At 45.3% G+C, this 23,362-nt stretch overlaps 4 protein-coding genes across 4 annotated transcripts; 3 read left to right on the forward strand and 1 right to left on the reverse strand.

Annotated features, from left to right (window-relative positions):
* On the reverse strand, positions 1-8,395 carry LOC109720142 (DExH-box ATP-dependent RNA helicase DExH12-like). Its single transcript, XM_020247036.1, has 5 exons — positions 8,201-8,395; positions 7,134-7,845; positions 4,767-7,010; positions 3,637-4,026; positions 1-3,520 (listed from the first exon to the last, which is right to left on the reverse strand). Exons 2-5 carry the CDS (start codon positions 7,833-7,835, stop codon positions 344-346), a joined length of 6,513 nt encoding a protein of 2,170 aa, XP_020102625.1. The 5' UTR covers positions 7,836-7,845; positions 8,201-8,395; the 3' UTR covers positions 1-343.
* LOC109720143 (chlorophyll a-b binding protein of LHCII type 1) lies at positions 8,683-13,463 on the forward strand. Its single transcript, XM_020247037.1, has 6 exons — positions 8,683-8,976; positions 9,114-9,280; positions 9,918-10,064; positions 11,170-11,302; positions 11,824-11,916; positions 13,144-13,463. The coding sequence occupies exons 1-6, from the start codon at positions 8,851-8,853 to the stop codon at positions 13,444-13,446; spliced, it is 969 nt and encodes a 322-aa protein (XP_020102626.1). The 5' UTR covers positions 8,683-8,850; the 3' UTR covers positions 13,447-13,463.
* LOC109720144 (pentatricopeptide repeat-containing protein At3g18020) lies at positions 15,518-19,633 on the forward strand. The gene is given in 5 exon segments (XM_020247038.1): positions 15,518-15,589; positions 15,698-16,329; positions 16,331-18,407; positions 19,112-19,285; positions 19,372-19,633. Coding segments are annotated over 3 exon segments (2,532 nt in total). The 5' UTR covers positions 15,518-15,566; the 3' UTR covers positions 18,208-18,407; positions 19,112-19,285; positions 19,372-19,633.
* On the forward strand, positions 21,291-22,921 carry LOC109720148 (beta-1,3-galactosyltransferase pvg3-like). Its single transcript, XM_020247040.1, has 2 exons — positions 21,291-21,308; positions 21,418-22,921. Exon 2 carries the CDS (start codon positions 21,529-21,531, stop codon positions 22,552-22,554), a length of 1,026 nt encoding a protein of 341 aa, XP_020102629.1. The 5' UTR covers positions 21,291-21,308; positions 21,418-21,528; the 3' UTR covers positions 22,555-22,921.

The raw sequence follows: 23,362 nt of genomic DNA on the forward strand, positions 1-23,362 counted from the left end.
TTAATAGAGAATGCACTTCTTTAAGCATCATATTTGGGTAACATTTATCCATTACAAAAGCCATAAAATGGCTGCGCTGCATCAGACCACGTTCATCATGCACACGACATCAGCATGTTACTCCAAAAGAACGAACTTCATAGATAAATTTTACAGCAGAAAACCAAAGATATATTCGACGTTACAAGTGGAATACGCCGGTCCTATCAAGAAAATACTGTAAATACCATAACAGGTCTCATATCTCATCGTACATTACAAAACCGAGTAAATGAGCGCAGGCCTCAAGGACAGGGTAAGCGACAATAAGAACAAGTAGACGACACACATATTTCCACACCCCTCAATCGGTTGCAGCTTCCTTGACATCAACAGTAAAATTATACTCCTGGTCACAGCCCAGATAGGAATCACACATGAAGTAAATCGTGTAGGTCTTCTTTCCAGCTTCTGCAGGAGCCGTAAAGACAAGCTTGACTTTTGCCTTCCTCTGAAGCGAGACCCTTTTGATAGCGAGCAACTGATTGGTGGAGCTGTCTCCGACTACAAGCCACCATCCTTCCTCTTTGGGCTTGGGGTACCTCGGTGCATCGACTGGACCCACCTCAGCCCGGCCGCCCTCGAGGTCGCGCTCCAAGGTCACCTGCAAGGTAACGTTCTCACCGGGCCCTACATCCTCGCCGTCGAGCACTTCGTACGCCATGTCAATATTCGGGAAGCGGTTGCAGAACCTGACGATGTCTAGCAGTTGCGAGTCCGACATCTGCAGCAGCTCGCGCCTCTCGTCGTCCTCCATCTCCACCAGATCAAAGACCGTCTCAATACTCTTGCCTGGATTCTCTTGGCATCTCTTGGCTAGCTCCTTTGTGAAGTGCGGGAGCTGCAGTAACATGGAATCACGCTCCCACATTCCCTGCGTCACCATCTGACTCACCTCCATCGCAGAGATAGCAAGATTGAGCCAGCCATTGCTCGAGATAACGTCAACCATTGCCTGAAGCAACCTGTGAGCGGCAAGAAGCACTTCCCTCTGGTCTGCCGCCAGGTTTCCAACCACCGTATGCCTCGCGAAGTGAGCCTGCAACAGCGCATTTGCCTTCACGTGGGGGTCGCTGCATTTGGGATTTTCAACAGAGAATCTCTGATGGTGAATCATCTTCCTAATTAACTCTTCCTCACCAGGCCGAATAGGAATGTTCGCATATTCTGAAGCAGACGACAGGATATCCAGAAGGCCCTTCATCTTGGTTTTCGGGGTCAGCGACGAACTGAACCGCTCTATTGTGGTATAACTGATGTAATAGTAAGAAGCAATCAACCCGAGGTTCAGGGGCTTAAGGTACATATCCTCCTCAACAGCCACGCACTTGCTAGATTCCAAGTCGCTCAGCACATTCTCCACTTGCTCAGAAAGGTGGTCGGAGAGATGCCTGTGACTCACACCCTGCAGATTATAGTAGTTCGGATTCTTCGTGAGCCTCCGATACATAAATGTCCAGGTAAGGTAATCCACAGCATCCTGCTTATTCTCGACGACACCCACAACAATCTCAGCATTCATGTGGTCGTGCAAGAAGTGATGCAGATGACTCTCAATAGGGAAGGCTTCGTAGAGGAACTTCTTGTAGTACTCCTTGCGAGGAGCATGGCACAAGATAACGCACTTTCCAGAATTATCCTTTAAAGGCCTGCTGGCATGGCCCATCATTTGTAGCAGGTCGGTTATCGGATAATCGGTATGAGCATTCTCCCTCCCGTCATAGTACTGGGTCCCCATGACAACGACTAAGTGAGCCGGCAGCGCCCTTCCCCAGCACATCGAGCCGGTTGCAACGCACACTTGAATAGTCCCACTAAGAAATAATTGTGTCACAATCTCCTGGTCAAGCTCACTGAGACCTTCATGCAAGTAACCCACGCCGAGAGGCAGCGTCCTTCTGAGTGCATCTTCCTTGATCCCTGAAAGGAAAGCCTCCATTTCATTCTCTGGCCGAAGAAGGAAAGAATGCTTGCTTTCCCCACTCTCAGCGCTCGAATAGGTACACAAGTCCAACGCGGTCAGCCTCGCATGCTTCCTCGTGGGTACAAATACAAGGGCAGGCTTGCCATTCTTCGCATGCTGCATGATAGCAGTGTACGTCGGCTTCGTCATCGCTTGCATCCTCGCCTCAAAGTTGGATATATCCACGCCTTGGATATGTATTTCCAGAGGCACAGGACGCACACCTGGCGGGAAGTTGAAGAGCCCATGAGAGGTGGCACCGATCCATTCTCCAAGGTCTTTGGCATTAGCAAGTGAAGCTGACAGTGCTACTATACGGATATTGCTACCGATGTGACTCGATATACGCCTCATCCTAGAGACAATTATCTCCAGGACAGGGCCCATCTCTCCCCCAATTAAATGAAGCTCGTCCACTATGAACAGGCTGACCTGCTGAACATGCTTACGCTGCTTCCACCGGCGAGAGAGAGCATCCCATTTCTCCGGAGTACTGATTATAATTTGTCCTTTTTCCAGGAGCTTCAAATCAGTGGCGGTTTCACCAGTCAACTCCACAACACGAATACCCAGGCGCTTCCCAAATTTCTCTTCCCACTCGCGGTATCTTTCCTTTGCAAGAGCTTCAATGGGTGCGATGTACACAGCCCGCATAACACTCTCAGTTCCTTTTTGATGATTTCGCAGCAATGCAAACTCTGCACATATCGTCTTCCCACTTCCTGTCGGAGCAGCAACCAACACATTGTCGTCGGTGTTGTACAAGACGGTAAATACTTGGGTTTGGATGGGATTGAAATGCTTGAAGGTATCATAAAGAGCTTCATATGAAGGATTTCTCAATGCAGTCACCGGCAAAGGTTGCAAATCCAGTAACTCAGTTGGCGGCGCATATTTCTCTGGCAAAATCAAGTGTCTGAAGCAGACAGGTAGAACAGTTTGAGATCCGAGCCACCTGTCTGAGACAACACGAATGAAATATTGAGGGGGAAGCGGCTCGTAGATGGGAACAGTAAAGTTAAGAGTATGATCCTCATCTATGTACTGTTTTTTTAGAATGAAGTACTCATGGTGAAGGATGTATTCACCGTCATTATCCTCAACTATAACCCAAAAAGGTTCCACATAGCCATGGACCTTATCATCCCACTGGAAATCCGGTGTTATAGTCAGTTCAAAACCCAAAACAGTACGAGTGATAGGTTGAACATGTGCAGCGAGATTTAGTTTTGGCAACTGGTGTATGCATTTATGGAGTTGTCTCCCCATTTTCTGGTAACGAATGAGCTCGCCAATCTCTTGAGAAGAAAGATCATAGTACCTCTCCCAGGCCAAATCCTTCTTTTCCAGCTTCATCAGAATTTCATTAGGTATACCAGCAAATTGGCGCAGTGGAGTTTGCACGCTCCACATCCGCTTATCAACCATCTTGCAAAGATTCAAAGCCTTCTCAGCCAGTTGAGCCCATCCCCTCTTCAGCACAATCTCAAAAAGTGCCCGTAAAAGGCGACCGGCACTCTGCACAAATTATCGAAACAAACAAATGTAAGCCTGGTGGAAAGTCTACCTATAAAAACGAGTTGTGAAACTCAAACAATATAGAAAGAGAGGGAAACAAAAAGAGAACATTTTACCTGTCTAATGAAAACCATATCGGAAGTAAGAGAGAGGCCCTCAAGTTTCAACCGAGATATGTAAGCCTGCAGCAGAACGTTGATCTTTGCACTAGGCTCTTCCAAGCTTTCTTTGACAGGAATTGGCACACGATCCAAAAGCTTTGCCAGTTCCATCTTCTCATCTTGCCTCACTGTTACGTACTTAAATTCCTCGCTGAGAGAGAAGAGCCGGCAAAGCTCAATATCACCCATTGTCGGCTTCAGGTATTCATTGTATGTGGAAATTGTCCCATGAGTAATATAGTAATAACTTGCAATTCTCCCCAGGTCCGTTACTTGAAAGTACCCACTCTTTCTGTCATATTTGATCAAATTATACTTATCCAATATATTTGCGGCAGAATGGATCTGCAGAATACAGAAAAGCAAAGTTAAACATCAAGCATTGGGAGAAAACTGGTTCTAATGCACAAATTAAAATGAAAATCTAAGTGTGTACGAACAAGATGAGAGAAACTTCTCGTGAATGCATAAGAAAAAAAAATGTTGCACGACAAGAAGCTCACAGCATGGTCAATGCTGAATCAATTAGATTGCAACATATAGCGACTTGATAAATGCAACAAAAATTGAATCAAATGTCCAGAACCAATACTAGTTTAAGCTATTATTACCACTGGATCTATATATGTTTTCCTGCAACATAGTAGAAAAGGTACCGCAGGAAAAGTGAACGTAAGGTACTTGTAGGAAGGAGAAAACTATGTGCAACTACCTAATATCATACAACGCTAGAGTACTTTTACTCTATAGCCACTTGAAAGAAGGAAAAACTTAGTTAAACCAGCGTAGATGTGCTGGACAGGACTAAATCATATAGCGATAATCCTAATTCTGTGCCTAATACTAGTAACTACAGATGATAAACTTACATATGTTAAACGCATGTGTTTCATGCTACACGGAACAAAACATTGAATAGGCTAGATTATTGAAGTTAATTTTGCTCGTAATGAAGGTACGACAAATAGAAGAAAAAGGAACCACAACAGATGCATATATTGGAGATTGAATAATACTTGCATCAGAAGAGAAGCAACGATACCATGAAGAGATAACTACTAATAAGAAAATGCACTCAGACTTACCAAATCAGCCCTCCTTTCCTCCAACCCTTTATCCCTATCAACAGCATCTGCAGGCAAACCATATAAAGTTGGATTCCGAATCATGCGGACATAGAGATAAGTGTACCCAAGCCAGTGACATGCCTCCCGAGCATTCTGAACAGTTCCCAGTACAATCTCTGCATTCAACTGGTCCGCTAACCTGGACACAAACTGGCTCTCAATCGGGAGCTGCTGATTCATAAGGGACAGATAGTATTGAAGTTCACTATGTCCCGTTAGAATTATGCCTTCTCCATAAGAATCATACTGTGGCCTGCCCGCACGACCCAGCATTTGCATGACATCCAGTGGGCTTAGTTCTGTCCATGCACCTTTCTCTGGATTATATATCTGTGTTCCTTTTATAATTACGGTATGCGCAGGAAGGTTTACACCCCATGCAAGGGTGGCTGTAGAAACTAACACTTGCACATGTCCATCAGCGAAAAGCTCCTCAACGAGGTCACGGTCCACCCTAGCCATTCCTGCATGATGAATTGCAAACCCATACGGCAAGAGCTCTTTAAGATCATTACTCTTGACAAACTCTGTTTGGCTGTGAAGGATCTCACGACTTGCACTGTCATCCTTCAGAAATCGACCTAACGTATCGTTGGTGAGAGCAGTGTCTCGAATTGCACGAGCAGTTTTGGCTGTTTCCTTCCTCGAGTGCACAAAGATAAGCACTTGATGCTTTCCTGCAGCAGCTATAACCTTCTCATAACAGATTTCGTTCATCAACTGGAATCTCTGTAGAGGCTTCTTCAACGTGATACCAATATACTGTTGGGCAAGAGGGCAGGGCCTATAACTATTGTCAAAATGGAACAGACCGGGATCATTGACGCGCAAAAACACAGCTACATCCTCATAATTTGGGAGAGTAGCCGACAGACCAACCAGACGAATATGCTCCTTTGTTGCCTCAATTTGTCTAACAGTCCTAGCAACAATGCTCTCGAGAACAGGACCTCGATTATCATGAAGAAGATGAATTTCATCTATTATTAAAAGCTTCACCAGTTGTGTATAGGTCCTGTCCCCGGATTTCCTGGTGACTATATCCCACTTTTCAGGTGTAGTAACAATAATCTGTGTTTCCTCAATCTGCTGGCGGGTGAGTGTCTGGTCTCCACTAAGTTCCTTCACAACGATGTTGTATGATTTCAGGCGATGAGACAAATTTCCAACCACTTCGGCGACCAAAGCTTTCATTGGTGCCACATAGACGATCTTATATTTAGTATTGTCCGGCACCCCATCCTTCATATGCAAACCGATCTGATGAAGTATGGTGAGCATAGCGACATTAGTTTTCCCAGCACCGGTGGGTGCACAGAGGAGTATGTTTTCTGGAGTGAAAAGGGCAGTATTGTAAACTTTACTCTGAACCCTGTTGAGCTGCTTCATCCCTTCAAAAGCCGGCTGTGCCCAATCAGGCATATCAGATATCTTCACGAGTTCCTCACCTGGAGCAAAGGCTTTTGGCTTCAATGCTGGGACATAGACTTCTTCATAGCCCTTGTGGGGATCTCTATAAGAGCCTGGAGGGAGCTCACACTTCTTGTTTGCCATTAGTAGGCCTCCCTGGTGGAATGCCATGCTGTCGAGATCAAGGAGCTGACGCTGTCCCTTCAACCACCCATTCTCCGTATCTCTGTCCACAACCCTCCTTTCTCTATCACCATCTGTCCCACCGCTTTCATCCTTTAAGCGCCTAGCCTCCTCTCTTATGCTCTTCTCCAAATTCTTCTGTCGCTCCTTTGCGGAAGCTCTTGTTGCATGCAACTGCTCCAAGATGGCAGCCAGGCTCGGACCCATATTCACCATCTCTTCTTCGATCTTCTTTCGCTGCTCCTGATCTTCCGCCCTAGCCAAGCGAGTACACCATACTATCTTGAGCCGGTTACGGAGGAGCAACTTGATAAGATCAAACTTATCGTAGTCCAAGAGCATCACCAGACGGTTCTCCACATCCCTGTCATCACCCTCTGCAATTATCTTGAGAACATCCTCTGCAAGTTTCTGGCTTTGTTGCGGATCGATCTCCTCGTAGGCCTGAGATATCTTTCTTTGAAGCCAGTAAGCATCAATATCTTGAACGTTTATGGTCAGCCCTTCCTTGGCTTCTTCCATGTCATCGTCATCTATCCCACCCATCTGCATACCCCCAGCACCATTGGATTCCTGAGCATCCTCCTCCTCCTCGGACTCCTCTTGCACCTGACAAAGCATATGCACATGTCGAGCAAAATAAGAATCAACACCTCATTGTTTTTTTCTTTTTCTTTGTGCGACACTAAATAAAAGAAATGCAATAATAAGTTCAGAAATCCAAAAACAAACCTGATCAAAGTCGCTCTCTTCTTCCTCCTCATCCTCTTCGAATTCCACAGCAACACCAATGTCATCATCCAACGTCTCGTCGTTCACATCCGTAGAGACTGCACCTGCAGCATCACCTCCGTCCTGATAGTCCGTGATGAGCCGTCCAATGGACACAAGCTGATCAAAGAGCTGGTTTGAGATGGGATTCAACAGCTTCTCGATTTCCTTCTTCTTGTCGGGATTCTTGATCTTATCGTTCTTCAGAACGGCGAGCACCTCATCCGCTGCCCCGCTGAGGATATCCTGCGGCTGCCCACCAAACTGCTGTTGGATCACGCTGAGAAGTGCCTCGTAGGCTGCACGAGTCTCCTTGGTCTTCGGCTGGTACACCGCATCGTCTGTTAGCGAGAGAACACTCTCCTCTTGAATGCGCCGCCGCTTGCTGTCCTTCCTAGCACCTTCGGTCTCAAGAGCCGTCTCGCGCTCCTTCTTCTTCTTAGACTTCTTGATCTTCTCCTCGAGCTCGGGAGGCTTGCCCTTGTATGCCCGGTCGCCGAAGCTCTTCGGATCGATCTTCCCCCATAAAGACTCAGGCTCGCCGGTCGGCTCGTGGGTATCGCGCGGCCGTGAATCCGTGGTCAATACGAGGCTCGAGTTGGCACGGTACTCATACTGCTTGAACCGTGCATGAGCTTCGGCACCACCGCCCAAATGGGCCATCTCTTAGGAACTGAGCAGAAAATTACAAGTTACAAATTAGCAAAACAAATGAGAAAATGAACCTGCAGAGTTTGATAGTAAGCTCATCCTAGAGATAGCATCTTGCCCACGTGTTATTTGTTTTATAAGATAAACCCCCCAGCCCATAAGCAAGCGAGCGGCAGGACAAGTTTAGAACACACTCCAGCAGAAGAAACAGATAGCAGTCTAGGGCAGAAAAACTTTACGACATAAAAAGAGATGAAACGAAACCAATACATGCCGAGGTTCTTAGAGCTCAAAAATGGGGTGCAGCATCCATCCAACTAAATAAGATTGGAGATGAAGCGACACGGAGAGGAAAATAAGGTCGGGAAAATACCAACCTCCGGCGATGTCTAGAGATCTCCGAGTACCACCGGAGCCGACGTCGTCTCTTCCCTTCTCTCTTCTCTCTTCTCTCTTCTCTCTTCTCTCCGGCGGTGGAGGAGCGAACGTCGTCGATGGGGAGGAAAAAGAAGTCCCCGCTCTAGCTGCTTCTAGGGTTTTAGTTATTATTAATATAATAAAGAAGAGGAAACAAAGACTCGGATCAAAAAGAGAAATAGAGAGGCGACGGGGTAATAATCGATATTATTATTATGGATTCGGATTCGGATTCGGATCCGGACACAACCACCCGTTATCAGCCCGCACGCACTTTATTAGTGGAAGGGGAGCTAAAACTGCAGCCGTAGGATAAATGATCGGACGCGGATAGAATGGCTGGGGTGGATAGGCGGCCATATATTCCTTTTCTTCTTTTTAAGTAATTAATAATGTTCGACCCGTTTTCGGAAACCACCGACATAAGTTTTTAAAGTCGGTGGCTGCGGTCCCGAGTTCCGAGGGGCGGAATGTCGGCGCCGGGCGAATCGGTTTAGCCGACTTTGACGCCTAGAAGACTTCTGTTGATGTGGTTGTCGTTCTTCTTCTCAGTCCAGAGTCTGGCGGCAACCAGAAAGAAGATCAGGCGGAGATTCTTCTACCAATTTTCATGGCTCTGCTGCTCCGCTCTCCACCTCCCCACCTCACTTCTTCTTCTTCTTCTTCTTCTTCTTCTTCAGGCCGTCGCAGGCGAATAAGATCCCTCGCCGGCCGATTCAGGGCTTCATGGCAAGAGGTATTTTCCGTACGATACTAATCCCTCTCGGCTGCTGCTGCTGCTGTCGCTGTCGCTGTCGCTGTTCTGTTCCTCTTCTTAGTATTCCTTGGGTCATTTTCTTATGCTTGTGTTTGGGTGCGAGTACAAATTATCAGCTCGCGGGGGTTCTGATATTCTCGGCCATCCCTTTCGCGGCGGTGAAGGCCGTGGCCAACAGCTCCCTCGGCGAGCGCCTCCGCCGGAGGTTGGAGGCCACCAAGAAGGCCGCCGTCGACAGCTCCGCCAGGTTCCAGGCCCTCGCCCGGCAGGCGAGGGAAGCCAGGTATATTCTTATAGTCGTCTGCATTCCAGTTACTTCAAAAAGGAGCTTGTCTGGTGTAGTGCTGGTCAATGAACCGCTGTTTTGAGTAGTGCTTCTTCTGGGAGAAGCACTAGATTGAAGTCCCTCCGTAAGTTTCCCTTCGCCGCAGAATTACGAGCTCCGAGCCGGGGCTTCTGCTTTTTTGGGCCTCAAAATTGCATTTCTGCTTCCTGCCTAACGGAAGTTTCAGACTTTTCTCTCCGCTATCCACCCTATTATAGGTAATTGCAGTTGAAAAAGGAAGTAGAATCGGCGCCAAACACGCACTATAGTCGGAGCGAACAAAACTTAGATTGCGGAAGAAAGAACTTAGAACTTTTATGTTTGCTTATGTATTTGGCGGACGTCACCAATTAAACACACTTCATATTTTATAGGCTATTGAAATGCAAATTCAGTTAAGCGAAACAAGCCAGTGTAGTTCTGAAGAAAGAATATATACTTTAACCTACCAGACCAGGGCTACACATAATGTCTCTATAGATGAGTTTTCCTGTTCTGAAATTGGATACCTTAACTTGTGGAACTGCTTTACATCTGAAATTACTATCTTTCCTCCTCATCTTACTAGTCAAGTACTAATCCCAACTATTTGCAGTTTCTGGTATGGCCGAGATCGTCCTCGCTGGCTTGGTCCAATTCCATATGATTACCCTCCTTATCTGACTGGAGATTTTCCTGGTGATTATGGATTTGACCTTGCAGGTCTGGGAAAAGATCCTGCGGCTTTCCAAAAATACTTTAAGTATGTTGATTACCTTTCATTATCACTGATGTACGAACTTTCGATAACATTATTTCTTCTTTGCTGTCATCACCTTCTTCGTGATGTCTGGTGGTGAATATCATAATGATAGTTCATACTTACAATGCTAGCCTTAGGCATAGAAATGGTGCTTGTTCGAGCTATTGAAGTAAATGCTGTGTGAATCTGTTTGCCAATCAGATAGATGACGCAGTTAATTAATATTTATATATGAAATAACATTCGATCTTACTATATCTGACAAAGTTGCTTGTTTCTGGCACCTTGTATCTCATTTTTTCCCTCTTGCTAACTTAGATACTTGAATTTGCTAATTTTCGAAAATGAAGTAATGGTCGAGAGATCTGTTAGAGGTCAAAGAGAATGAGACTCCAATTTCTAGCTGTCAGGAGTAAATTAATAATAATAATAATAATAATAAAATCCAGAAAATAATGTTGCGTCACAGTAGCCTGTCCAGGAAATGCAGCGACTCATAAAAAGTGCATGCTATGGCCGTATTGCAAAGTTCACAAAGTCATCTATAACTGTGGATTCTAACAAAGAGAGGATTTGATGCAACAAGACAAAAAGAATTGTAAAGTGGGATGTCTAGGGACTGGCCCCACCCCCTCAGATATGTTTATACTGTACAACACCCAGTTTCTTGTGACCACCAAACCAAACCCTACTGCATGGCGCTGGCTTCTCTTCTTGCAGATCACTTTACGTGATGTTCTTTTTCAATTTGAAATGATTGTACTATGTGAAGTGATACAGAAATAATCATTTTAGAGTGCGTAATGAGATAAATGTGCTGAACTTAAGAATGGATTTGCTCTCTGCGTAGTTGCCTTTTCTCTTAGATTTGCTTTACTGGTTGGAGACATTGGTGAAGTCATCTTCTCGTACACTCTCATTGATGGGAATCTTGTTGAACATACAGTTATGTCGTTCTAAGTTGATTAAAAAAATAGTGTTTTGCAACATCTGACACTTTACATGGATTAGAAAGTGGGATATTTGCCGTAATGAAGATAATGTTCTCCTCCAACATAGTAGTTTTATTGCTGAAATGTATGTTGTTTTCATGACTCCCTTGCAGCTTTGAGATTCTGCATGCTCGTTGGGCCATGCTTGCATCTGTTGGTGTCATTATTCCTGAATTATTGGATCTACTTGGTATTGTGCATTTTGTTGAGCCTGTGTGGTGGAAAGTTGGGTATGCCAAACTTCAGGTGAACTTTCATGTCAATTTAGAAATATGCCTTCTTTTTTTATATCAAATCCTTTTTGGGTGAGAGACTTCAAAATAATATAAAAAGAACAGAGTACTTCATTATGGTAGTGCAGATTATAGGTACTTTCTAAAGACGCTATGGAATAATTTCACTGATCTGAACAAACAGATCTGTCCATTGGAAGTTATGTGGAGGATCATTAGAAGATATCCTGAATAATTGATGCTAATTGTTTCCTCTATTTTGCATATTTAAAAGTTTCATATGACTCGAGATTCAATTTTGTGCAATTTGAGTAATGCTCCATTTGCATTTTTAGAAAGTTAAGACTATGTTTAATCTTTTCAAGTTAATCGATGTGGTACTTGTATCTTAATTCTAGATGTAACAAGTACTTTATCAAGGTAGGATAAGATGTAATGGTTCTTAGTTTTTATGTACAGAGTACTTTAGCACAATAGGGTAAAGTATAATGTGTTGCTAAAATGCTAATGAAACTGATGAACTACATTTCCTAGGGTGATACGCTTGACTATCTTGGAATTCCAGGACTTCATATTGCTGGTAGTCAAGGAGTCATTGTCATAGCTGTCTGCCAAGCTCTTTTAATGGTACTAAGATCTATCCTTTCTTTCTTGAGCTTCTAGTAATATCATTTATATATCTTTGTTGAGCTTCTTCAGAAGTTGAATTTAGTCCATCATCAACAGACCTCGTGAGTTGATGACTTGTCAAATCTAGGACAATGGTTGGCTTGATGCCACTTTACCTGGCACTGCAGAAATTTCCAGTATTAGCACAGAGATTATTAGGTAAAGTGCATTGTTGGAGAGTGAGAGCCCAGATCTTGCTCAGGCCTGACCCTGCATGGTCCAAACACATTTGGTGCAGGGCCTTTGCCAAGCATGTTTGGCCAATTCCAGGATAGGCTTGGCCCTGTGGGCATCATGTAATCCTGGGGCCCGTAGCTGCCTTAATTTGGGTAGCTTTACTGGTAAAATTCTGTTGTGGCTTTTTGTCTTTAATATCTGCTCTGGCACTGCTCTTTGTGGTTCTAAACTCCTTTCACCACGAAAACCTTCAGCACCTCTTACAATAACAACAAAGAGACAAAAAAAAAAAAAGAAAAAGAAAGAAGAAGAAAAGAGGAAGCTATGTGTGAAGAGATTCTGTATTTAACGAAGAGTATAATCTGAGACTTACTCTTCGCAAGTAGCTACGTGTGATTTCTTGAGAGGGGAAATGGTAGCTGTTGGATTCTCTGCCTTATATTTCTACTTAGTTCGATGCATGAAAAATATAAATATGGATAAGGAGACGGAAAAATGTCATCAATGTATACGTTGAAATTCTCCATTTTTATCTATCCTTTATAGTGTGGGCAGTTGAAATTTATTGTTAGCCAAAAGACAAAGCTACTGTTCTTCCAATAGTCTACCATGTCTGTCCTTAACAGTCAACAGTAAGATTTGTGGATCCATTAAGTTTGAAAATGTTAATGCTCATTAAGCTACTGCTGGAAATCTTGATATTTACAGTAGTAAAACAATAATTCAGTTGTTGAATGTCGATTATGAGCATTTTAATTGGCAATACAAACTTGGAATTAACATGTTTCTATTTAATCGTATTCCACCACTCAAAGAGGGCCTCTAGATTTGCAGCTTGTGAGAACCATAACTTGGTCTTGATGTCTCAAAAGCTGGCTTGAAACCAGTTCAAGCTGAGGCTAATTTGTTTCAAGTTTGTGATGACCGCTGTCATCTCTAATGTTTTCTTTTCTTGGCTTTTTGATTGGATGATATGTGTTATTCTTTTATTTGGTAATGGCTTTACAGGTTGGACCAGAATATGCCAGATATTGTGGGATAGAGGCGTTAGAGCCATTGGGAATCTATCTTCCAGGTGACATAAATTATCCAGGTGGTTTTCTTTTTGATCCCCTGGGACTTTCCAAAGATCCTGTTGCGTTTGAAGAGCTTAAGGTGAAGGAGATTAAAAACGGCCGCTTGGCGATGGTTGCTTGGTTGGGCTTCTACATTCAAGCAGCTCTGACTGGCAAAGGTCCTGTACAGAACCTTCTTGAACATGTGTCTGATCCGCTTCACAACAACGCCATCTCTTTAATTACAACAATGTAAAAAAAAAAAAAAGAGGAAAAAAGTAAAGTAAAAAATAATCAAATAGTGTAGTGGCTCAGTATAAGTGTATAGGCAGGCGGTACAAATGGTGCAGGCAATGTTGTTTTCTGATAGTTGGCGCAATCTGAGATGTAGTTTCGAGCGAGAGAGATTGGCAATGTTGCCCTTTATTAGGGCTTAGGTTTCAAACAAATGGTCAGAAATTCATAGCTTACAATTCCTTTCTATTTAATTATTACTTGTTTACTTCCAGTGCCACTGGTTAAACCTGATAAATGCAACTCTCCTCAACTGTCTTGCCCTACCATGTCTGCTAGCAATTTTATTCAGTTTCTCATTCCGTGCTTGTTGTAACATTTTAATAAGTGCCTCCTGACTGCTGAGGGTGATAAGCTATGCTGGCCATGAAGTGACTCAGAGATGATCTGGTTCTTCTCACTTTTGGCCTCGGAGAGAAGAGATCACCTGGTACATATGGCATGACATATTTAGACTCTCTGGATAGGCAGTATGCAGACGTTGCAAGCTTGTCATGTTGAGTATTCGATCTGGCAAGGCAGTTAGATTGGCATATGATTCGACGCTCCCTTGCATCGTTGCCTTGACCTGTGAGTCATTGAATTTGCCAAGTAATCAAAACCAAGGTCTCCTCTTGGGCCTGCAGGTGAGATGCTCAGATAATAATTTGTCTTTAATTAATGAGATTACTATTTGATTGATTGCCAGCTTCTACTTTTGGAAAACTGCCGTGCGACATTGAATGTTACTTACAAAACTGGCGAGTTAAGTGCAATTCGGTAACTGCTCAAGATTTAATTGTCCAGTAAAAGGGCTCATTTAAGGTCCCTCTCTGAATAAGCTGAACGCTCGATCAACAACCGGCGCAGGGTAACTGCAGCAGCTGTTAGTTTGTGTGGTGTGTATATAAATGTTGCCCGTAGCAGGCAGAGCCAAGGGCAAAGGCGAGGGAAACCCGTGCTTAACAAGTAGCTAGCTGGACACCCATCGGTCTGTCGGCCCGCCGCTGCCGACGACCCGAGTACTTGGGATAGTTATTTATTTAGCTAGTAAGTTATAAATAGATCAATGGCGGGCACCGGCGGCCGGACCCACGGGATCCCGCTCATGATGAGGGCCCTCGTGGGCCTCTTCATGATCATCATCCAGTTACAAATGCACGAGGTGGCTGCCTTCTGGCCTTTCAACTGGTCTCTTGGTGATATATTTAGATTGCACCTTCCGAATCCGACGCCGAACGACTTCTTGCTGGTGGTGAAGACCCACCTGTCGCAAGAGGTGAGCCTGAGCTGCGGCGGAAAGAAGGCAGGGTCGTCCGACGGCTACTTCCACCACTTCGCCCTCCAGCCAAATGAGGCCCGCAGGTACTACTTCCGTGCGGACCCTGCGGAGTACTTGGTCGTCACCTGCTACTACTCCTTCAGCGGTAACTACATGGCCGACATTGTGCTCTTCGACATGCGGTGGCCCGACGTGGAAGACTGCCGTTTCCTGATCAGCTCCGACTCCTCGCTGTATAAGCTCACCAAGAGGGGCAAATTCCTGCTGGGCGACCTGGCGCTCAAGCACTGCAAACACTTCGTAGGCTTCACCTATGGTTGCGAGGAGAAGCAGCACACCCGCCCCTTGGCCGGACGAATCTGCACCTTCTTCGAATGGTTAACGCATAGCTACGACTAATCGAACCGGCCGGCAAATTAATTAACCATTCATATACAAATATATATATATTTCCACCCCCGTGCATCCATCCTCGACTGTACGCCTTGCTTCTTCTCTATCATTATTATAAAACTTATTACTTCTTTCTGGCCGCACGAGCGCCCAAAATCTACGCAGCCCTCTCAATTAGAAATTTAGAAGGCCACTTTGAATGGGTCGGTCAAATTAGTCCAAGCGCAAACGAGCGCCCAGCACTATTTCTATCGGCCATTTTTTTTAAAAAAAAGGTCCGAAATTTTAAGACGAACATTGAGAATTNAATTAGTCCAAGCGCGAACGAGCGCCCAGCACTATTTCTATCGGCCATTTTTTTAAAAAAAAAGGTCCGAAAATTTAAGACGAACATTGAGAATTCCCGTACAAAATCTCTCTCGCATCAAATGACGTGTTGGTTTCTAAGGAGGTCCGTATTCAAATAAAACGATCAGTTTAAATTCTTTTAAAATTTAAAAATTAAAAAATATAACTGAACTATTTAATGTAAATTAAAAAAAAAAAAAATTGGATGCAGATTTGAAAACGGAGACTGCCAAGCCGACCCGCAGTCGGGCTTAGAAATGAGAGCACCGACCGCATTCCGACCCGCAGTGGGGCTGTCCGGACGCCTCCCTCCTCCTCCTCCTGCTCCTCCTCATCATCATCAGCATCATCATCATCATCATCATCATTTATGTCATCGTCACCGTCATGCCCCGGTCTGCGTTCGCAGCTCCAGCTGTGCCGCTTCGCCACCACGCGAGGAAAAAGTTGTTGAAGTAGAGAGCGCGGGCGAGCGGTCCTACTGGTCGAGGCGAATCCGCGCGCTCTGCTCCGCGGCCGACCCCGACGAGGCTCTCCGCCTCCTCGACTGCCTCCGTCTCCGCGGCTACCGCCCCGACGGCCCCGACCTCGCCGCCGTCCTCCGAGCCCTCTGCTCCCTCGGCCGCTCCGCCGAGGCCCACCGCCGCCTCCTCCTCCACCTCCACCTCCACCTCCGCCACCTCGAACCGCATCGCCAGCCCCTCGCTCGTCGGCGCGTCTCCGCTCAGCGCGCGCTCCTTCTCCTTCGCCTCCCCCGCCGCCCGCTCCGGCAGCACTCCACGCACCCCCTGCCCCTCCTCGTCGGCGTCCTCTCGAAAGCAGCAGCAGCAGCAGCAGCAGACTNTCCCCCGTCCCCTCCCCCTCCACGCCCACCGCCTCCTCCTCGAGATGCGCTCCAGGGGCCGCCCCCCCGACGCCGTCTCCTACACCGCCCTCCTCGACGGCTACGCCCGCCGCGGCGACGCCGACGCCGCCCGCCGCCTGCTCGACGAGATGCCCTCCGCCGGCGTCGCCCCCAATTCCCTCACCCGCTCCGTCCTCGTCAAGGCCCTCCTCCGCGCCCGCCGTCTCGAGGAGGCCCGGCAGCTGATGCTCCGCCTCTGGCCGGCGATGGAGCACCACAAGCAGCAACGGCCAGGCGGCGGAGAAGAACACCCCTCCGCCGCCGCCGCCGCCGCCGCTTTCGCCAACCTCGTCGGCTGCCTGTGCCGAGAAGGACTGTTCCGAGAGGTCTTCCGCATCGCCGAGGACATGCCGCAGGGGAGGAGCGTCGCCGAGGAGTTTGCGTACGGGCAGATGATCGACTCGCTCTGCCGGGCCGGCCGGCATCACGGGGCCTCCAGGATAGTGTACATAATGAGGAAGAGGGGCCTCGCCCCGAGCTCGGTATCTTACAACTGCATAGTCCACGGCCTGAGCAAGCGCAGGCGAGGCGGCTGCATGAGGGCCTATCAGCTGTTGAAGGAAGGAGCCGAATTCGGTTACTTCCCTCCGGAGCCTACCTACAAAGCCCTCGTCGAGGGGCTCTGCCGGGAGAAGGATCTCGTCAAGGCCAAGGACGTCCTAGAGCTCGTGTTACGGAGGAGTGACGGGGACGCCGACAGGACTAGGATTTACAACATATTTCTGGCCGCGCTGCGCATGGTGGACAATCCTAGCGAGCAGCTAAACGTTGTCGTCACGATGCTCCGGAAACAATGCCGCCCCGATGTAATCACCCTTAATACTCTCGTCCATGGTTTCTGCAAGTTGGGCAGGGTCGGAGAAGCGAAAAAGATCATGAGCGACATGCTCGAGGGAACTTTTTGTGCTCCTGATGTGGTGACTTTCACTACCCTAATCCGTGGGCTGTTCGATGTCGCGGAAGCAGAGGAAGCGCTCCATCTACTGCATCGTGTGATGCCCAAACACCGTTGCGCTCCAAATACTGTGACTTACAATGTTGTCATCAGGGGGTTATTCAACCTGCAGAAGGCTGACAAAGCGATGGATGTTTTCAATGAGATGCTGTCCGAGGGTGTTGCTGCCGACTGTGCTACTCACACAGCCATAGTTGAAGGATTGTGTGAACGGGGCCGGATTGAGGAGGTAAAGAAGTTTTGGGATGATGTCGTCTGGCCGTCCAAGATCCATGATGATTACGTCTATGCTGCGATATGCAGAGGTCTTTGTCGCCTGGGTAAATTGGATCGGGCCTGTGATTTCTTGTACGAATTGGTGGATTGCGGTGTCTCTCCGGGCATCGTAAGCTACAACATACTCATCGACAGCGCTTGCAAGATGCGCTCGAAGAAAGAGGCTTATCAGATAGTGCATGAGATGAGGAAGAATGGTCTAAAACCAGACGCTGTTACTTGGAGGATTTTGGATAAGTTGCACGAGGAGGAGAGCATGCAGCACATTATCCGTGATGAAAGCTCCGAATCTATAGCGAATATAGAGGAGAGAGTGATGCCCATAGAGTTCGAGGATAAAATTTCACCTCTCAGACAAGAAGCCAGCGAACGAGATAATGTCGGTGTAGGAAGTCATGATGACTCATTAGAAGGCCTGGTAGATTTGTCCCTATCTACCGTGTCAATTGAGGAGGATGAGATCGATCTAGGCCGTCCAGTTACAATAGAGACAAATCTAACTGAAGAGGTTAAAGAGAAACCTTGCAAACACGAGGAAAGAGAACCCCTATCGAGGATAGCTAGAAGGGTATTTGGACTGCTCTGAGGCCACCAGCGACAGCACTTAAAATTATATTAGACAGAAAATCTATTGAATTCTGTATCCTGTTGAACATTTTTGCTTCCATGAGAAGCCTTGGTTAGATGGTCATACCAACAGGAAGACTGCAAATGAGAAAATGGTGGCGGCAGTGCGGCACACTTAATAACTTGCATGCGGGCCGGCCCTGCGCCACAGAACACGAGGTACTCTTTATAAAGATAGTTGAGTTGTCGTGCCACACTTCCGAAACTCGAGTAAGATCCAAATGACATTATTAAAGATTGAAATCTTAAAGAATCATGCATATTTCCAGGAGCGCCTGTTCCTTTTTCTTTTCTCCCAGCAGGAACCACTGCTTGAGGAGCTTGAAAGCATTTTCATGTAGCTCAAATGACTATTTAAATTAGCTTTTACTGCTATAGAAGCAGTACAAACTTCATTTTGACAGATTTATAGTAGTTTGCAAGACATCTTCCAATGCGGACTTGGTAATATCTTAAGGACGCTTGAAAAGGTTTGTGGGTCTGTGGTGATGGTTGGTTATACAAATAATTGAAGACATTAGTGTGCCTATCAGACATTAGTAAGCCAACCAAACTGAACCGAATTATTTCCTTTTGGTTCTGTTTTGGAAAAATCCGCAAAAACAGAACTAAACCAATTGAGGCTCACCCCTGACTACAGTCTCGATAATGTAGAGAATAAACCTTTATGCTATTGGTCTGAAGTATCTAGTTTTGCTTGTTTAACTGAAAGTTCACTTCTAATTTATGGGCCTTTATCATCTGAATTGTTCTCCTTGATTATTCCAAACTAGGTAGTCAAGATAATGCTTTGCTAATTTTCTCTTTTCTGAAATATTTCTCTATTTAATTTAGTTCTAACATTCGAGGAGTGATATAAACAGGCTACAAAGGAATTTGGATCTTACTCTTTTGAGCAGAGGAATGCTGAAAATCCAGTAAGAATCAGAGCCCTTCAAACTGAAGGCGTCGAGCATAAAAATGTGAATATATTCACTCATACAAGGCAACTTAATAGCAGTAGTTGGCCCTATCTCACAACTTCTCTTGCAACTTTGGTATGCGAGTTCTTAATTTTTATTGCTTTCTATCTACTTGGATATGTTAATATTAAGAGACCAAATACTTGCCAATGTTTTTGCAGAGCTCTCTACCAGGACAAACAAGATCTATCTCCTTCTGTTGCAAAATTTGGATAATGATTTTGAGTTTTTAAATTGGAGACCGACGCATACCCTTTCTTTCTGCCCTGAAAATGTATGGTTAAATTGGTTAGGTAAGCAGCCATTATCTAATGCTGTTGTTTGCTGGATGCATTATCTTTTGCGAATATATTTTTTTTGTTATAGTTTGTAATATTTTTGTAGTGCAATCTCGGCAAAAGATTGAAGGGATTTTGCATTTTCCACGATGTTGTCGATCAAATTAAAATTGGCCCAATAGATTTGGACGGCCCTCAATACTGAATAGGGTATTAAGACAAAGTAAGCAAACAAAACTGAAACATGTTTCTATTGATTTATTATTTGAGCACTTGCTTACGCAGTTGCACGTTCTAAAAAAGGGTTAAACTTGTGTTTATTCTTATTTTAACTAACACCTCGCAATGCTTCCATATGTTTTTTCTTCGGCATATTGGATTTACTCTTCTTTGTTCTTTTTTTTAGTATGCACATTTATCATTATGTATCATTAACGTCGTAAAGTGGGCGTTTGGGAAAATATGCTCTGTGATAAGCGACTTCACTGATGCATGCGAATAAATATGACATTACCCGTATTTGCGCCGTTCTAGTATAATGCTGTCTTTGTGAATGAATGAATGAATGAACGAACGAATGAATGAATGAATGAATCGTGGGTTTAGGGTATACATACGTACATATATAAAAATGAGGTGGCCTGTGCACGTCGTTGTATGAAATTGTCGATGTGCCAACAGCGTCTGTAAAAAAACTTTACGGTGGGCGAAGGTCCGTCAGCATGTGCAAGCAGCCGAAGGCGGTGGTTTAATTGTGCTGAAAGCAACTGCAAGTAAGAGCTCTTATATATCTTCCCTAATTTAATTGCAAGTGGATGGTTGATCTGAAATAGAATATTCATCTATTTTTTTTTTTAAGGGTGGATAAGCATTACTCCTGTCAGCCTTGGCCCTTGGGCCGTGGAATTTATAGAACCCCTTAGCTGGCGTCAGAAGCGTCTCTCTCCCGAATCCAATCCCTCTTCGCAATAAATAATTTGACAAGAGTTAGACATTCGAGGTTGTAAGCTCCAAGTTTAGTTATTTTAAATATTTTCTCTAAATAAATAAATAATTTTTTGAGATTTGATTTTTTTTTTTTTTTTTTTTTTTTTTTTGGTGATCATCAATAATTTGATATTTGGAGAGGGTCACAGAAACAGCGCCGGCCTGTCGAACAGCGGAAATATTGCAGGCTTGGGCCTCCCACAGTTGACCCTTTTTTTTCTTTTTTTTTTTTTCTTTTTTATGTTTTTGAAGATTTTTTTTATTTTTTCAAAATAGTATAGGAGATCTACATGATGGAGCGTTTAGATTGTTTATATGCAAATCTTTAATGCAAATTCCAGTGCAAGTATAAAAAAAGTATAAAATTAGTGTTTTCAAAGAAAATGAAAAAAACCAGTGGTATCTTACGAGACCTTGGTAACTCGGACCACGAACACATGTGGGTATCCCAACTTAACAGCTAATCCTGCAATAATTTAAAAATATTAAAGCTGGCACCCACATTGCAGAAGAATTTTCAACGGATAGCGATTTTTTTTTTACTAAAAGAAAGGAAATAGAGAGTTCTTCTAAAAATAACTTCTGTTGAAAAACATTATCTACACATTTTATTTCAAGATGTGCGTTTTATAACTCATCATCACAAATTTAAATTTTTTCTTGAAAATTTTTAATATTAAAAAAATAATACAAGAAATGTTTAAATTTAGACTTTCAAAATTAAGTTTAAAGATGTAACTAAGATTTATATATACCACGAGGAATTAACGAGACCGTTTCTGCCGCGCACGTTGCGCAACTCGTCTGTCCGATCCCGACCAAACTCATCAGCGGTGAGAAGTTATAACAAGCTAGGATTATTTCTCTGCTATTTATCAATTATTACACGATCCAACAACTCTTCTAACCACTCCATAATATATACATACGAATTATGAGCAGAGTCGCGGGTATTAATCGTAGATGTCAATTAACAACCGAACGGACGTTGGTTAATTTCCATCGTCAGCTAAGCAAGAAAGATATATCGATCGAGCGAGAAAGGAATCAGAAATGTTCTCCTTCTCCAAGCAATCTCCGGGCAGCATCTCTTTCGCGTCCCTCCTCCTCCTCCTCCTCCCTCTGTTGGCTCTGACGTTCCTGATCATCTCCTACACTCAGCATGACTTCCGGCTCCTGCCGAGCTTCACGGCCTGCAGCAGCACACCTTCCTCCTTCTCCTCTTTCGACAACAGCAGCTCGGCTGCAGCTTCACCCACGCCACCGCCGGAGTTCCGGCTGCTCATCGGCGTCATCACCCACCCCGACTACTTCGAGCGCCGGCAGCTCCTCCGCATGGTCTACTCCCTGCAGCAGGAGCAGCCGAACCTCCTCGGCGCCCAGGTCGACGTCCGCTTCGTCTTATGCAACCTCACCACCGAGGAGCAGCGGGTGTTCGTCGCCCTCGAGATCATGCGCTACGACGACATCATCATCCTCGACTGCGCCGAGAACATGGACGACGGCAAGACCTACGCCTACTTCGCCAGCCTCCCAACGCTCTTCAACGGCACCGGCGACGGCAGCGAAAAGGGCGACGGCAGTACTCCTCCGCCTCCGCCTTACGATTTCGTCATGAAGGCCGACGACGACATCTACTTCCGCCTGCCCCGCCTGGTGGCGGCCCTGAGGGACAAGCCCAGGGAGGACATGTACTTCGGCCTGCAGGAGCCCTGCGACGACGAGAACTTCTTCCCCTTCCCTCCCTTCATGGAGGGCATGGGCTACGTGGTGTCGTGGGACCTGGTCCGGTGGATCGCCACGTCCGACATCGCCCGCAACGACGTCAGGGGCCCCGAGGACATGTGGGTGGGCAGGTGGTTCAACCTCGCCGACAAGGCCAAGAACCGCTTCGACGCCGCCCCCGCCATGTACGACTTCAGGGGACCGTTCGAGAAGCCCAACTGTTTCCGCCGCGACTTCGCGCCGGACACCATCGCCGTGCATAAGCTCAAGAACAACGCAAGGTGGGCGAAGACCCTCAGCTACTTCGAGGTCACCAAGGCCTTGAAGCCCTCCAAGCTATACCATATTCCTTAATTGATTGATGCATGCCCCCATGCATGCATATGCATGACTCTTCTCCCTGGCCTCCATCCTCTTAATTCCTCCTCCTCTAGCTTGTTTTTGCACATGCACTCTCTTTTTTTTCCCTTTTGTTGTTTTCTTTGCAGAGATTAATTAATTCATCATTCGTTTTTTCTATTCATCGACCACAAAGTTCTGTTAAAATCACATCTTGTTGTTGTAACATCATTTATTAATTTGTTCGAATTAATTTCAGTCGAACGGAAACGCAAGGGAAAAAGTCTCCTGATTTTTAGCTCTACCCTACCTGGGGCAAGTCTACCTGGGGCAACTCTTCCTGCGGGAAGGCTAGCTGTTGTGTGGTGAATATGTATAAATATATATCTAAATTAATAAACAAACCAGACGAGGGAGCTCGGTGGTAATTCATGCTACTAGCTAGCTGGGTTATAATTAATGAGTTCTTTGATTTGCGCTTTGCTTGTCCCATAACTTTTATGAATTTCCCATCACCGTTCATCTTATTATCATCTAGTGGGAGACGTGGCCATCCCGTTAGTACGCGTGTGGCACAAACAATGAGAGATAACGTTAATAATAACAATAAAAATAACAACAACAATAATAATATAAGAATCATATAATCATATAAAAATGAGATATGTTTAATAGGCTGATTTTGAGTCGAAGGGTTCCGAGACCCTCTGGGAAGTTTTCAAATTTCCAACGCTGATTTTCAGCATATTTCTTCTTTTCATTGCCATATTTGAGTACAACTTAATTTTTGATAAAATAATAAAAGAATAGGATCCTTACCACC

The sequence above is a fragment of the Ananas comosus genome, linkage group 14 (genome assembly GCF_001540865.1).
Source record: "Ananas comosus cultivar F153 linkage group 14, ASM154086v1, whole genome shotgun sequence".
NCBI lineage: Eukaryota > Viridiplantae > Streptophyta > Magnoliopsida > Poales > Bromeliaceae > Ananas > Ananas comosus.

Coding starts and splice junctions, on each gene's coding strand:
- LOC109720148 (XM_020247040.1), top strand. CDS start 21,529: ATGTTCTCCTTCTCCAAGCAATCTCCGGGCAGCATCTCTTTCGCGTCC.
- LOC109720142 (XM_020247036.1), bottom strand. CDS start 7,835: ATGGCCCATTTGGGCGGTGGTGCCGAAGCTCATGCACGGTTCAAGCAG. Junction 7,011..7,133: donor AAGAGAGCGACTTTGATCAG/GTTTGTTTTTGG, acceptor ATGCTTTGTCAG/GTGCAAGAGGAGTCCGAGGA. Junction 3,521..3,636: donor ATATGGTTTTCATTAGACAG/GTAAAATGTTCT, acceptor TAATTTGTGCAG/AGTGCCGGTCGCCTTTTACG.
- LOC109720143 (XM_020247037.1), top strand. CDS start 8,851: ATGGCTCTGCTGCTCCGCTCTCCACCTCCCCACCTCACTTCTTCTTCT. Junction 8,977..9,113: donor TCAGGGCTTCATGGCAAGAG/GTATTTTCCGTA, acceptor ACAAATTATCAG/CTCGCGGGGGTTCTGATATT. Junction 11,303..11,823: donor TTGGGTATGCCAAACTTCAG/GTGAACTTTCAT, acceptor TACATTTCCTAG/GGTGATACGCTTGACTATCT.